This window comes from Diadema setosum, chromosome 13 (genome assembly GCF_964275005.1).
Source record: "Diadema setosum chromosome 13, eeDiaSeto1, whole genome shotgun sequence".
Taxonomy (NCBI): Eukaryota; Metazoa; Echinodermata; class Echinoidea; order Diadematoida; family Diadematidae; genus Diadema; species Diadema setosum.
The window spans coordinates 29889657-29905702 of NC_092697.1; the positions used below are offsets into that span (position 1 = coordinate 29889657).

Consider the following 16046-nt stretch of genomic DNA (forward strand, 5'->3'; position numbering starts at 1 on the left):
CTGTTGTAAGTACACGATCATTTAATTGAAGTTGTTTATGCCTTGTAAGTTCCTATGTAATTCCCGATATTGCATTGTATGTGTGATGTTTGTATGTCAAACCGAATTTTAATCGCAATGTGAAAGAAATAGAGAATTAGAACAACGCTTGGATTTTAATGGGCTGATTAATCACCCCTATTCAACATTGAAAGAATGATCCATGGTGAAACAGTATTAGGGAAATTATGTGGCTAATCAGTGGTAATATGAAGGAATATAAATGTGTTTTGTTAAGTTATATGAATAGAATCAGGAATAACCAAAGACCACAAATTATAAGGGAAGCATCGTATCATGTTACTAAATTAACAGGGTGTTTAGGGTTCCAGGGAGAGAGCCACCGTTTAGGGTTCCAGCGAGGACCAAGTTTAGGGTTCCAGAGAGAGCCACAGTTTGCGGTTCCAGAGAGGACCAGAAGTAAGGGGAGACGACCCGCTACTTCAGGCAGGGCATCGTCAACAACCTAGAACAACCAAGCACGGGAGCTTCTAGAATAAACCAACGAGCAGAGCAACCAAGCTCAAGATCAAGTGGAATTGGATATCTGTATTCAAGTTTGTACTGTGTTATTATTGTAAACGACCATAATTTGAGACGAGTATAATAAATCTTATTGCTTGTTACATTGTAAGAACACTGTGTGATTGGCTACTTCTTTCGAGGCACTGTAGTTGCACAAGTCGAAAGAGTTGAATGAGTGAATGGTCTGCCAACAATCTGCTGCATTTAGAGAAAGTCAACCTTTGACTATAGAAAAGATCCCAGTCGCAGGGAGGACTTTCGTTCCCCACATTCAGAGGAAAGTCCCCTGTGACAACAAGCAAGCTCAAGATAGCATATTTGATGCTATTCCACAGGGGGTTGAGGAGGAAGAGGGTCTTTAGGGATCGACAGAATCCATTAGATAGCTATGACGATGTTGATATGTTCAAGAAGTACCGATTCGACCGTGAAGGGGTCATGTACCTCATTGACAACCTGGAAGGCCAGCTCGAACATCCAACAAATAGGAACCATGCTATGCTTCCAAGTCTGCAAGTTTGCATAGCACTGCGGTTTTATGCGACAGGTTCCGTGCTGGACAACAGTGCTGCAATGCACGGCATTAGTGTTGCAACCTGCAGCAGGGTGGTGAGGAGGGTGACAAAAGCCCTGTGTGAACTGAAAAATGAGGCGAGTTTTAATTATTTCAAAATGATATCATTTATCAACGTTATCTATATAACAACTCTTTAAGTTTGTGTGTGTTCATTGAACTGGCACTTACATGGAGATCCCATTGTGGCTCAGTGCCTGGGACTAAGTGAAAGTTGCTGTTAAAGAACACTTGGGACTGAGACACTTTTTAGCTGCATACATACATTTTATTCATTTAATTTTTTTTTTTAGACAGTGATGCGAACTAGTATTTCACTATGATTTTAACTATATTTAGATAATAAAAAGAGGATTTTTTTTTTTAAGATGAAAATTTTTTTTTTCTATCACTTATTTTGCTTGCTATCTGAGTGCAATTCATCTATTATGTCTTTTTCCCCTTCAAAATCAGTTTTCAGTGTCCATCAATATGATTGTCAGTTTGCAGAGGTTGACAGTCCTGTTTTATTCCATGTCCATTAAATACTATATGTCAAGAAACTTACTAGAAAGACTGATAAAGAGATGCATATACTTATTAAGTTTACCTGTGTTTGACTTTAATAGATTTAGAGGCATGGGCCTGCATAGACTCCATTGATCTAAAAAACAGAACTTAAGGTCATCCTTTAAAGGTAGGGAGTCCCATTTGCAGACCTAATATTTGAGATTCACTGAATCCAGTATTAAATTGAAGAGACTACTTATTAAGAACTATCCCCTTCATAAAAAAACTAAAAACTGGCCTAAACTTGACGAATCTGTAATGTTTCAATCAACACAATTCTTTTCGGGCCCCGAAAATTATTCCTGCTTTTGAAAAAAAAAATCGACCGTTAGAAGCGTTAATTTCAGAATAGCTCCCTCTGCGGCAATCTAACGTACATTGAGAAGGGGTTTGGGAATTTCTGACATCGTGTGTACCGTGAATGCGACCGATCGTTTTACGCAACGGTACGATTGAAAGCTCGAGAGGCAATATCCCACTCGCCGACGTGTGCTGCGATGCGATGCGATGCAGGCTGGGTGCATGGGAGGCGCTGGCGATTCCTTGCTACAGTGCGTGCGTTGCATGTATCTGTATTGCATTTGAGGTCGATCGCGCATTGCGTATGGTGCATGAGAACGGAAAACATGGAAAGAAAGAGGCCTGGGAGGCCAGCAGGGTCGGCACGTTCTCAAAGCGCTCGAAAAGAAAGAAAAAAACGAAAAGATCAAGAGCGGGGAAAGCAAAACAAAAAAGTCTTAATGAATGTGGAAGTCCATCAACGTTGGATGGCATCAGCCTGAAAACAAGGAATAACTTCTCGCCAGTTGGCGTCGGTCCTCCTGGATGCAGTTGATGAGGGGAGACTTGTGCTGGAAACCAGGTGAGTAAATACTAGCCTACTAGGCCTCTATAGTTGTGATAATGACTTTGTCTTTGAGTGTACAAAAAAGGATGACATAGTGTGGTTGTTGCATGACAATTTTGCTTCTTTTTTTTTTAAGTTTTAGTTTGAAGTTCAAACTTGAAGCTGCAAAATGCACAGTCAACAAGATTATAACGTCTTCATCAACCACGTCAAATGGAAAGTTGCAAGCTACAAATAGAAGTGTACCTTACCTACAGAAATGGGATACCTCAGATGTGGTAACAAGTGAAAACTTGTGCATTGTTGGATGGCGGCAGCCAAGCAACACTGATGAGAACAGGGATCTTCCCAAAGAAAGAAGAAGACATCTTCCAGGACCACGATCTCTGTCTCACTAGGGGGTGGCCGCTTCTAGCGGAAGCTGAGGACTCTGAACTGCGAAATAGAGGGCGTGTTGAGACCCTAAATTTCTCTCCAGTCTCACCTTATGAAGGATGCAGCAAATGACTGCATATCAGAATACATTGTGAGGATGACCAAGTGATGCTTACCATGTCCAGAGTGCCAAGCTATCTTGACAGAGACAAGAGCAGAAAGTCTACTAATGAAATAAAATTGCAGTGGGCTTTTGAAATCATTGTAAGATGTAGTGATAGTGTGCACTGCAGGAGAATGACCCTTTCAGCAGATGTTGTAATCTGCACAGGGCACCCCACATCAGGCCATTAGGGCTGACTCTGCATAATTCACTGTTGTGTCGTAGTGTAGAAAAAGGGGGGGGGGGGGGGGTAGCCACACCAACAGAACGACAAGGACTCAAGATCTGCCGTAGGCTTGTGTGGGGTTTATTGTCGATAACTGCATAACCAAAACGTGAAAAAAAAACTCTGCACAAATGCAGAAAAAGAACAAAGAAAAGAGAACATTTATAAGTACATGTTCACATAATCAATGTTTACATCAACATAATCAATGTAAACATCAACAACAGTCGGGGGAGCCAATTTCCCGTCATTCTAGGGTGTATCACCCTTCGAGAGATCCTTCAAAATGGAGATGTACCCAGAGGCAATGATTATATTGGCGCCTGGTGGTACGGGACACCCTCCAGATATCGACAGAGAGTACGAAACAGACCCCAAGTAAGATGGCTGCAATTTCTCTACTCACAACCAAGGAGCATGAAGTGATGCCACCACTGACAGTACGGAGGGTACAGTGTAAGGTTGAAAGTGACACGCTGCAACCTGGGACAGATGCAGTGATCGGGACGTCATCGAAGTCTCCCCCTGTTGGCAATGATGTGTACAATGGATGTATGAAAGTGGTCAGCCAAGATTTATTATGGTGACAAACCGATCAGTGAAGGGGAAATTCATCACTCAAGGTACCATAATAGCCTCGGCTACTGAAATAGAAGAGAAAGAAGAAGTTCTAGTCTGTGAGAACGATGGCATGATCAAGTAGAGGTACTTGATATGGCTGTGGAAATGGTGGAGCCAGCTTCTTCAAGAAACCCATCAGTTGCGCTTTATGAAGTTGGAGGAAACCTGTCAGAGCAGTTGCACAGGCACACGTTGGACTGCCCACTAGACCACAACCACATTTTTGCCTTCATGAAGTGTGTCATCTTGCTATCTCAAAATCAGGATGCACCATCTTACACAGTTTCACAGAGCAGTTGACTGGGCCAAAGCTATAGAAACAGCTGTCTAAACTGATTTTGTTCAGACACAAATGAGATGGACATGTGCAATTGTGACACGATGAATAAAAATCATAATGCTAGTAGGGTAATGCCAAGGTAAAATGTTAGACAATTCTTCATAGTACTGGCCTTCAGGGGCAGAGCACACCTTGCTTCAAAGGCAGCAAAGCACTGCTTGACATACAGAGTGAATAATATGATTCAACTTTACCAGGGCACACATTGTTTGGAAGTTAACTTTATACCAGAGGTATTTGTTCTTGCAATTTAGATAATACTGGCATTGAGCTCAATTTAGGAAATATATACCTTAATACTACATAGAAGTGCTTAGAATACAAGTAAATAAGACTTTAAACTGTACCTTAATTTTAAGTTGTATGTTTTCAATATTGGATTGTCCACAAATACAAGCCACACATGCCAAGTGGAGATTTTTTGCTGCTAGTCACAGGTGCTTACCGCTTCTTTGTTTCAAACACTTTGAGGAAAATGAACAATACAATGCTCATCTGATACACACAAGTCATGCTGCCTTACTACCATCGACACAACAGGACAGTACTGCCCTACTTTGGCAAAAGGAAGCAAGTGACAAAAGTGACATTTCTCGTAAAAGAGCAAAATGTGTCTGTCATTTATACTGACGTCAATGGACTATCATGATGTCTTATCTAACATATCTCTTAGTAGGATGAGTGTCTCTGCATGAAATTTGGCCTGGAAGAAGAGCTCATTATGTGACTTGTGAAAACATCAATAACTCAATTTCGGATGGTATGTCACTTGCTTCCTTTTGCCAAAGTAGGGCAGAGTAATCCTCCTCTCCCTGAGCATGAGTTTGTAGTTCCACAGAATTTCCATGTTGAGGGTTTTGATTCTAGGGTGACTCGAGTCAGCGCAAACTCTGCCACTATGACAGCAAAGGTAGCAAGATCCAAAAGTAAGCTCGTCAAGCCAAAGAGGAGCGTAGCAAGCGGGAAAGATACTAACCTCAAGAATTTAGAAAAACAGATCTGGGGAGACAATTCCAGGAGATATGTTCAAGATTTGACCAAGAATACTGTAAGATGCAAAAGCTGGGGCGTCATAGATTCATCACTGATGAAATGACAAAAATTCGCACTGGGTACAACAGCATGGCAAACTCAAGTTTGCTACGAGAGTGGTTGGCCCAACATGTTCAGTCTCAACCCACACATGGGAAAGAGAAAAAGAGAATTCACTTTGTCAACGCAAACACTTGCAAAACACAAATTAAGTTCCAGAGTTGCAAGTTTTCAGCCACTGAAGGACCTAGCAAACTTTTGAGAAAACTTGGAACTGAAACTAGTTCCTAAGCTCAACATACTAGGGCTGCTCTCACACCTGCCCATTTTGACAAAATAAGGGTGTTCCTGGTCTTCAAATCGAAAGGAAGTGTTTTTCATGAACTCCGGGAAAGGTGCACTTTCTTCAGCTAAATAGCAGACTCAAAGGACTTTTAATTTACTATACTGACGGCAAAAGGACGATGGTGAGTTTTATGTTATTCATTTTTCTCAAATATCGGACATTTTGGAGATTTTGGTCATTTTATACAAATATCCTGGTCAATTTCTAAACTTGACTTTATTTATTTTCTGAGCGTGAGTGCAATATATAAACACTTTACGCACATTTCACCCTGGATACTACGCATGACTGTGAGCGCAAGTATGCGCACATTTTGTGTGCGCAAGTGATCTGTGTCAGCTCTACTCGGTGTTGCTAAGCTTTTCTGAACCGGACCATTATGACGTCACAAAGGTCACTGCTAATATAAAATCTCTCTGCATAAACGAACTAAAAGCGGAACTCCAGAGACGCGGTCTTAATAAAAATTATGTAAAAGATACCTTGGTGAAAAGGCTGCAAAGTGCTATAAACAATGAACTAAACGACGATTTCCGCCAAACAAATGCCAATAATGGCAGTTAAATTAGAAATGAGACAATTAACCAGGAGAAAAGTACAGACAATGGTAATCTCTACAAATTTTTCAGTCAAGTACTCTCTGCCTTTAGCGGACTGTCCATCAGACTTAATAAACTCAAAGCTAGAGTCAATAATGAGGATCTGATATTGAAGAAAGCAAATCCCCATGAAATAGTCAGAATTGTCTCCAGAACACGTCTCACTGGGCATAATGAGCAACACAGAACTACTTACTTACACCATCCTAACACAGGAGTGGAGCATGAGGAAAACATGCCAAACTTAAAGACTGGGGGAAAACAGTTCCAGGGAGAAAAATTCCAAGAGATTGCTCCAGATGTGACCAAGAATACTGCAAGATACGAAAGTTTGGGTGTCATAGATTCATCGTTGATGTAAGTTGTATGGAGGTGTATCCTTTTATTGAATTATTTTTATTTAATTTCTCCATACGGGCAACAGTATGCATTAATTGAGCTACAGATCTCCTAGTAGATAATTTAAATGAGTTTAACTGTAACGGTATTACTTGAAAACTAAGCCACACACTTAACAAAATCCGTATTTCAAATAACCCTTCCACAAAAGCTGTCTCTTTTTACCGACGCAAATCGTATTGTATTACCGAACGTGCGCCCTCTGTATGGGGAAATTTATGCATTGTATTTTCAGTTAATGTTATTAGCATGGAATAAAAAACATCAAAATTTTAGCGATTATTACTAAAATTTGAGGTAAATTTGTACTTAAAGTTTTTTTTTTGCTGCAGTTCAGCAATTTTCTGCACTGGCTTCCCTTGTGAGATAACAGTGCGTAGTGCAATGAATGCATATACGAGTCGTTTTACGGGCTTCCATTGACAATGTACGCGTTTGGTCATAGGATACTGTTCTGCAATAGGATACCTGACTATACCTATCAAAAAATCCCCACTTCATTTATGTATTGCCCAGCAGTAGCAGGCATATGTTGAACAGTGTTTTATTTAATGGTACCATTGTATCATTTTTCTAAGGCTGACCTTTGTAACTAACATGAAAAAGGCCCAAACTGAATTTGCATCTTTTTTCATTCATGCAGGAGTCCATCGATCCAGATCGACAGAAGATAGACACCAGAGGGACAAACACCAGCATCCACTGCGTCCCCCCTGCTCATGTAGGCGAAATTGTGCTGAAGTCATCAGCCCTGAAGAAAGGGAGAGGGTATGGGAAGAGTTTTGGCAAGTTCCCCTACCAGGACAGACATCCATGGGTGATTAGAAATACAGTACAGCTAGACTCCACTGTTTCAATGGTCAAAGGAATACCTTCCCGCTGAATACACACGATGACATATCTACTGAAAGGTAAAGCAGTACGCAAAGTAACTCTTCATGAGCACTCTTGGCTTCAAGAATGATGGTTTCAAAAGAACAGCTCTCGGGAGCACTACTAGCGAAGACCGCAGAGGAGCACATTCACCTAGTAACAAATTTTCCGAGTCAGTCGGCAAGGATATTGTTGACTTCACGGAAATGCACAGACCATGCGTGTCCCACTATCGCAGACACCTTGCACCGAACAAACGGTACGTACCTTCAACACTGACTGTACGAAAAACTCTATACAGAGTTTAAGAACACTCGCGACAAGGAAGTCTCATACACTGGATTACTGTCAGCTGGTAGCAACAAGCATTCGGCGTCCGAAACGCTGCCAAGAGTTGACGAACTTCTACCTCTGTACAATGTGAGTAGAGAAAGCAACAGGCGTAATAAGAAGTACAATGCGAATTGTACCGAGTACCCCGTCTCTTTTGAACCTGTTGCTCAAAATGGTCCCATAGTTGATATGATCCATCGAGTGAGTGGTATGTTCAATGAAATTGTAAATGATATGGTAGCGGATGCAAACTGTTTCATTGAAACAAGGGTTGCTGAGAAATTTTGATTTTTGCTCAGATCGATTAAAGACACCATAGCGTCGGTTTTTTCTCAGAAGCCATGATGTTCTGAATTGTGTCAGAAGTCCGTTTTCCAGGGGGGCTATACGCTCCAAAATGTGTGTTTTCGGCCGAGTTTAACGCCGCCCAAAGAGTGAGTTCAAATCATGAAATATCAAACATATTATCAATGAAGTGTTGATATGTGTAGTTAAAGTAAAAGCTGTAAATTTCGATGCAAAACTTTGTGTCACAGTGTACAGATTAACTTTTGTTCGCACAGTACAGTGTGAATTAAGTATTCGTGTGCACTTGGAATTTGGGCGTGGCCTTGCGTATCGCCTACGCTTGCTCGTCATAGGCTAATTGCGGTTTGTTTTAGCTTGACATCCTACGGTCAGAATTTGACCTTGGTGTCCTTTCAAAAGGATGATTTAATCCAAGTAATGTTGCAATTAAGCACAGGGACACAAAGTATTGCACAGAAGTTATCTGGTCATAGCTCTTTGTTTTTTGGTTTAATTAATGTATCAAAATGCCTGACAATCATTTTTAAAGCAAATATGAAGATTGCAGGCTAATTTTGTATTTGGAAATTATATGATAAAGCAAGTGAATTTAATTTGAAGTCAGATATAACAAAATCCTGAAGCTATGATTGATATAGCAGATTAGAAGTCTCAAGTGAAAATGATTCAAGGAATGAGACCTTAATTAAGCAAGGTTAATTTGTGAATCTGAACACCTTTGTTAGAAAGATGCTCTAGGTATTTAATCAAGTTTATGAAAGACCTATGAATATCAATGAACTGTCATTGTTTTGACATAAAAGAGATGCATAAAGGCATAAATGAATTTATTGTGATGCATTGAAGATATAAATTTCTGGTTGATATTTTGATATGGCACGACCTTATACCGGTCTCACTCTGAAAGCTATGAAACAGTCACTCATTGATTGGTTAAACAGTGACTCATTTAATAAGATAATACATTGTCAATAAATGATGTACTCATCTGAATGTTTGAATGCTAATGTATTTTTTTTGCATTTTTGTTTTGATTGCAGATTGAATAATATAGCCATTATACAATCTATTATAAAATGGGTTCAAGAATGTAGCCAACTGGAAGCACTGATATGAGTCACGTGTGCGTGCATTAATTTCTTAGTAAATGCACTAAGAAGAGTCTCTTTTCCACCTCCCTGGCCTGACGTACGTCACAATGTTTACACTAGCAGTGCGCACTCAATCAGTTGTTACAAGTGCGTCACGCGCTACTATACGCGCTGTCAATCCTGTAAACAACTTCCAGTTCGGGCCGCGGGCTGCCACAACAGCCGGCGGCCTTTCTTGTGCATAACACGTGGCGTACGTATACTCTTATACGTACGTCTGCAGTACTTATGTGCGGGATTTCCGAGTGTGACGTGCGTAAATGTTTGGGACGAACATCTTCGGACATCTTGACTTTTGAGCGAGTGCTACATGTAGCTGACTGGTATTGACCCACAAAGGCACGTGAATAATGCTGTTAGTTTTCGACCCATTTTATAAAACAAATGATGCACAGGTATTTCGTGGCGTTCACTAACACACTCTATCCTGTGCATCATTTGTATAAAAGCGGCATCTGTCTTCCTTTGATGGTGATCCAACAATTCAATTCTGAGGTAACCAGGGGTCACCACCGAGCAGTCTACAGAGATCTTCACTTCTTTACTACCGCTAAGATGGATGAGAAAACCTTGAGACTCAAACGCCGTGGAGCCAAGGGAAGGTTTACCAGGTGTAGCAACGCATTAACCGCAGTCATAGAGGCCAGCCGGCCAGCCAGTGAAGTGAAGGAAGCATTTCAGCAGTTGCAGTCAGCTTTTGACCAGGTTCAAACTGCACATGAACAGTTTGCAGAAACTATTGAAGATGATAAGCAGTTTGAAACAGAAGAGGAATGGATGGAGGAAGTGCACAGTGAATTCATCGAGCTACAAATCAGATGCAACCAGTTTTTAGAGCAGCAACCAGCAACAGCATCAGCATCTCCCCATCCTGGTACACAGCCCCCTCCCAGTTCATTAGTACCAACAACAACAAACTTCAAGATAGAAAAACTGAAACTACCAAAGTTCAAAGGTGATGTTAGGGAATACAACATTTTCAAGGCGGATTTTCTGCATCTTTCCAAATCGTACTCAGATAGAGATGTTATCACCCTACTCCGCAGTTGCTTAGAAGGCAAACCAGCATGGAAGCTCCTTGATGCTGTGTATGGGGGCCAGCGTTTTTTAAGTGACGCAGTAATAAACGACATTAGTGCATTTCGTCCACTATGAGAAGGAGAAGATGCCCGGTTCTGTGAGTTAACTCAGCTAGTCCTACGTAGCTACAACACGCTGAAAGATGTTGGCCGTGCAGGTGACATTGAAAATGTTCCCTTAACATTATCCATCTGCAAATGCCAGAAGGAGGAAAAGGTTATAAGAGGTACAGTGAAACCCTGTTATAACGAGGTCCTCGGGACCGCCGGGATTACCTCGTTATAACCGGTACCTCGTTATATCCCTACGCAATAAAAACAAAGAAAAACATAAGCATTAAATTATGCATAATGTGTTACTGGTACAGCATGCATGTCCGACATACAAATTGATAAAACCATTGAGCAATGCTTACGTTATTATTACGCCAAGATTGGATCATTAATATTGAGAAACATAAAAGAAAAAAGAGAAAGAAAAGAAAATCATATCTCTTCGTCGTTTGTTTCAAACAAATTTGAAAGAATTATTCGTTTGTGAAATACAGTGTATGTAAAATGCTGAATAAAATGAGATGATATTACAACTGTACAAATGTAATTTTACTCTTACATCGGCGAGATCATCGTGTGTTTATCTTATTCTAACTTTTATAAACGCTTACTAATGATCAAACGCGAAATAATTCACAAAATCATCGCGATCTCGCCAGGTGCTACGACTCTTAGCGCCCGGCGAGATCGCAATGAGTTCGGGAATTATTTCGCGTTTGATCTTTCGAGCACAGTAATATATCATTACAAAACAAACGTCAAGTATTGAAGATGAAACAGTACAGTAAAAAGAACATAAGTATTTAGTCTTTCTACTGTACTATTATTGATTAACATATATTCAGAAAAAAAAATTATGATAAAAACGGACTCGACTACATGGGGGATAACTGATATCACGGAATCAACGGGCCGGCTGAGTCTAGCACGCTTGTTTGCTCTTCGGATTGAGTACATGTACAGGGAGGAGGCGACGGAGATTTGATTCAAGTAAGTGCATAGGCATGTTTAGCTCATGGTCTTGTTTGTTTGTTTGTGTTTTTTTTCAATTGTCGCTTCATCAATATAATATGGAACAATTTGATGTAACAGCCAACTCTTTTGGAGATTATAATCTAATATTTTAAAGGTTTCAACGCTCACTGCGCAAAATTTAGCCTACTGAAATCTGAATAAGGTATGTTGTTTTTCTCTTTTAATGAACCGAAAAAGTTTTAAGAGCGAGAGAGCCTCTGTACATTGTATAGGTCGGGATTACGAGGGAGAGAGATGACGGAATCCAATTAGTAGAGGTGCTAATCCAGCGAAAAACAAAAGAAAAAAGAGGTTCTATAGGGTGTTGTTTGGGTGTTAGGTGGAGGCAGTGGATGTTGGAACAAACTATCACGACGAGCAGAAAAGATAAGATTAGTGATGTTGAACAACAGGGTGAGAAAGCAGTGTTCGTATGCAAAACTGTGCACTTTGATTGGATAAATGGTGGGATTAATGACTTAGTAACAGTGATTTCATTGGACTAATCAACTGGAATCGTTCATAATGTAGCTATGGGGCAATATCGTTGACAAAAGAGTACATGTAATGTAAATAATTATGTTTAATACATTGTGCCGCAATGAAAGATTAAGAATCAGTGTAAGGTGTGTATGTGTTACAACCATATAAAATGTGATATTTCATAATTATTAAAATGTTATACAAGTATTGAGTTAATTGTCGGTGATTAACGCTTCCCCCTCCCGTGCTTGATGGTTGAGTACTGTATTTGCATATTTGCATACGTTTTCTTTGCTGCTGAGAGGGAGGATTCTTAGTATCTCGCGCCTCCGCATCTCGCTCGTCCTCTCACTTCATCGAATCTCCGTTGTAAGAATGGCGTCTCAGAAAAAGCGAAAGTCTCTAAGTCTAGAGCGCAAGATCGAAATTCTCCGGGCTGTTGATAGTGGGAGGAAGAAGAGTGATGTCGCAAAAGAATTCGAACTCTCTTCCAGCACGATGTCCACTATCATCAAAAATAAATGTCGAATCGAGGAGCAGTATGAATCGGCGAAGTACAACCCGTCACACAAGCGCTTCCGTACAGCCGCCCTTGACGATGTCGAAGAGGCCCTTATCAAGTGGTTCCGTGATGTGAGGGATAAAAACCTTCCAGTGAGTGGCCCACTATTAAAGGAGAAGGTGGAATTCTTCGCTACAAGCTTGGGGCACGAGTTCAAGGCTTCCAACGGTTGGCTTGCCCGTTTCAAAGAAAGACACAACATTCACCAGCTACAAGTGTGTGGTGACAGCGCCGGTGTGGACGAGGTCACTGTGGATGCATGGCGCACAGAGAGCCTTCCCACAATCGTGAAGGATTACGATCAGCATGATATCTACAACGCAGATGAGACGGGGCTCTTCTACAGGATGACGCCAGACAAGACTTTGGCCTTCTCCGGGACAGAATGCCACGGAACAAAACAAAATAAAGACCGAGTGAATGTGATGCTCTGTGCAAATATGAGTGGGACAGAAAAACTTAAGCCCCTCGTCATTGGCAAGGCAAAAAAACCCCGATCACTGAAAAATGTTCGATCACTGCCAGTCTCGAATACAGCAAACAAGAAGGCCTGGATGGTGTCGGAGGAGTTCACCGCTTGGGTAAAGCAACTTGACAGGCGCTTTGCGGCCGAAGGCAGACGTGTCCTGCTCTTCATAGACAACTGTTCTGCACATCCGAATGTTGACGGACTACAGGCAGTCAAGCTCCAGTTCTTCCCGCCAAACACAACGTCCCATCTCCAGCCGATGGATCAAGGTGTCATAATGAGTTTTAAAACTCATTACCGACAACGCCTTGTAAAGCGGCTTCTTCAAAGCTATGAGGCCGGAGATTCACCCGACCCCATCACTATCAAGGACGCGATTGACCTCATTCACGCGTCTTGGCAGCAGGTAACGGAATTGTGCATCCAACACTGCTACACCAAGGCAGGTTTCAAGCTGACGGAGGAGGCGCGACAAGAACCCGACATCGATGTTGATGTTCCTGGGCCATCATCTCGTCTCGACAACATCTGGGAGAGGATCGGGCATACCGCACTAGAAACAACTCCTCACGACGTTGATTCCGGAGATCAGTCCGACGAGACATTCCGTGATGACCGGAATATCTGCCGTCGCCTCGGTCGACACATGCAACTCCCATCCTCCTTTCAGGAGTACACAATGGCTGACCACAACGTGAAATGCAGCGTTACCCCAAAAGAGGAGGAGCTTGTCGACGAGGTCAAAGCGGCGAGGACGCCACTCGAGCAGACAGGGCAAACAGAAGAAGATGACGAGGAAGACGAGATTCCTCCTCCTCCACCACCGACTGCAGCAGATGCTCTTTCTGGCTGTAGAGAAACTCCTTGTCCCGCGTCAAGGAGTTTCTCTACAGCCAGAAAGAGACAACCGAGGACGAGTTCAAGTGGCTTGCCCGCCTGGAGGAGTTTGTGCAGAAGCGTCGTGACAAGTCCCTCGTCCAGCAGAAGATAACAGAGCTTTTCAGCTGTTGATTACGAATACGACAAACGTGTGTTGAAGTAACTTCACACTTTGATGACCGCTGAAATGAAAAAGAGAAATGAGAAAAAACAAACAAACACACACACCCCACCCTGTCCACAATTATATGTACCGGTACATGTACCTGTGTACGATCTTTTAGCAAATGCCAAACAAAATACATTGTATACAACATTCCCAAACCCCCATGTACAGCAAAAACAATGTGAAGTGTGAAAGAAAATGAATGAATGTGAAAAAAAGAAAAACAAATGAAAGTGAAACATAAAACAATGAATAAAGAATAAATAAAAGAAAAAAGAAAACAAGAATATGGAAACAAAAAGAAAAAGAAAAAAAGAAAATGAATACGAGAAAAAAAAAAGGAAAAGAAAAAAAGTTAATTACGTACAAGCTGCCTACATCCCGTAGGTGTCGAAAGAGAGTCCTCTCCGAGACAAAAAAAAAAAAAACTACCCTAATGAATAATTCATTATCTTGAGCTCTGTTTAGCCCGAGAACAATCCATTGTACTAATGGGTGCTTGGTTTCTACATTTACGTAATGCTTGGATTTTTCCTCTGATTTTCTCGTACCTCATCTTACCCTTCCTCGAATGAATCATCCCCAATTTCCGACACTACCTGTTGTCCAATCACGAAAGAGAACCAAGCAGGGGACCACATGCTCTGTTTCACATGCCATGCGTCACCAAAATCTACACTCCGCGGTGCCGCCGTTCACACACTGCACGCAAGCAGTTTTGAAAGCTCACATGGCACACGTGTGTGTATGGTTGTGCACCTACATGCATCTGATGTTTCTCAATTCGCAGAAGTCACGCCCACACTGTCAATCACACAAGTGCCATGGCTTCCTGTCTGCCAAGATTACTGAGTATACACACACGAATCGTTGTGTGTTACAGCCGTGTCTCCGTGCTTCGACAAGTACTGAGTATACATTGTAGTTCACGGAACATTGTGTATGTAGGTACAACGTAACACTATACATTGTACCTGCATATAGGGTGCCTACTTGGGTGAATGCCCAACGTGCAAATCATACATAAGTTGCAGAGCAGGAAAAAAGTGGATAGTTCGTTGTTTTTGTCCTTTTTTCGGTGTTTTATTCGTCGCGCGTTCGAGGCGCTCAGTCAAGAAAAGGAACCTCGTTGTATCCGATCAGATTGCTTATGTTTTTCTTTATCATGATGCACGGAAAATTACCTCGTTATAACCGGAATCTCGTTATAACCGAGCTCGCTATAACCGTACCGCTCTGCCATAGATTAACACGCAAAGGAAAACGGGACCGGCAAGATCACCTCGTTATAAGCGGTACCTCGTTATATCCGTACTCGTTATAACGGGGTTTCACTGTATCTTGGTCTCAGAGAGAAACTCCTTAAAATGCGGAGCATCATTAGAATTAAAGACAGGGGTAATGATAACATGTGTTGTGCACGAGCCACTGTAACTGGTATTGCCAGGATTGAAAATGATGAAAACTGGAATTCAACCAGGCAGAGTTACGGAAAGCAGAGGAGTACCGCAAGAGTTTGCACAGAGAGGCAAGCGTACCTTATGTCAGGTGCGGCATTGAAGAAATCAAGCAATTCGAAAATATGACTTGAATGCACAATTACAGAGTCATTCTGATATTCAAAGAGAATTTGAACACAATCGTCTATGTGGGACCTGATGACAGGCAGCATACAATCTATCTGTATTGGTACGATGATGACTATGACCTAGTGCCATCGTTGAGTGCATTCTATTGCAGATGATACTTTTGTGAAAAGTGCCTCAAGGGTTACGATGTCAAATTCAAACATAAGTGCGAGAATGCTTGCAAACTCTGTCGTTCCACTTCTTGTCCTTCTCCATCTCAGGTCGATCAGGTTCAATATTGTAACAAATGCAATCGAAACTTCAAAAATGAGCCATGCTTCAAGAATCACAAGGAGAATAGGACATGTACCAAGTATTTCCAATGTGGAACATACAATGTGTAATTCTGTACACATGGTGTATTGTGTTGAATCAGTTTAGTTGACGACGAAATGAAATGATGAGATGTTG

The 16046-nt window shown here is 41.5% G+C and overlaps 1 protein-coding gene and 1 pseudogene across 1 annotated transcript; both read left to right on the forward strand.

Annotated features, from left to right (window-relative positions):
* The first annotated feature begins 9756 nt into the window (after positions 1–9756).
* Positions 9757–10666, forward strand: LOC140236575 (uncharacterized; annotated as a pseudogene).
* Positions 10667–12262: 1596 nt separating this feature from the next.
* Positions 12263–13953, forward strand: LOC140236576 (tigger transposable element-derived protein 4-like). The gene has a single exon (XM_072316501.1). It carries the CDS (start codon positions 12307–12309, stop codon positions 13951–13953), a length of 1647 nt encoding a protein of 548 aa, XP_072172602.1. The 5' UTR covers positions 12263–12306.
* The last annotated feature ends 2093 nt before the right edge of the window (positions 13954–16046 follow it).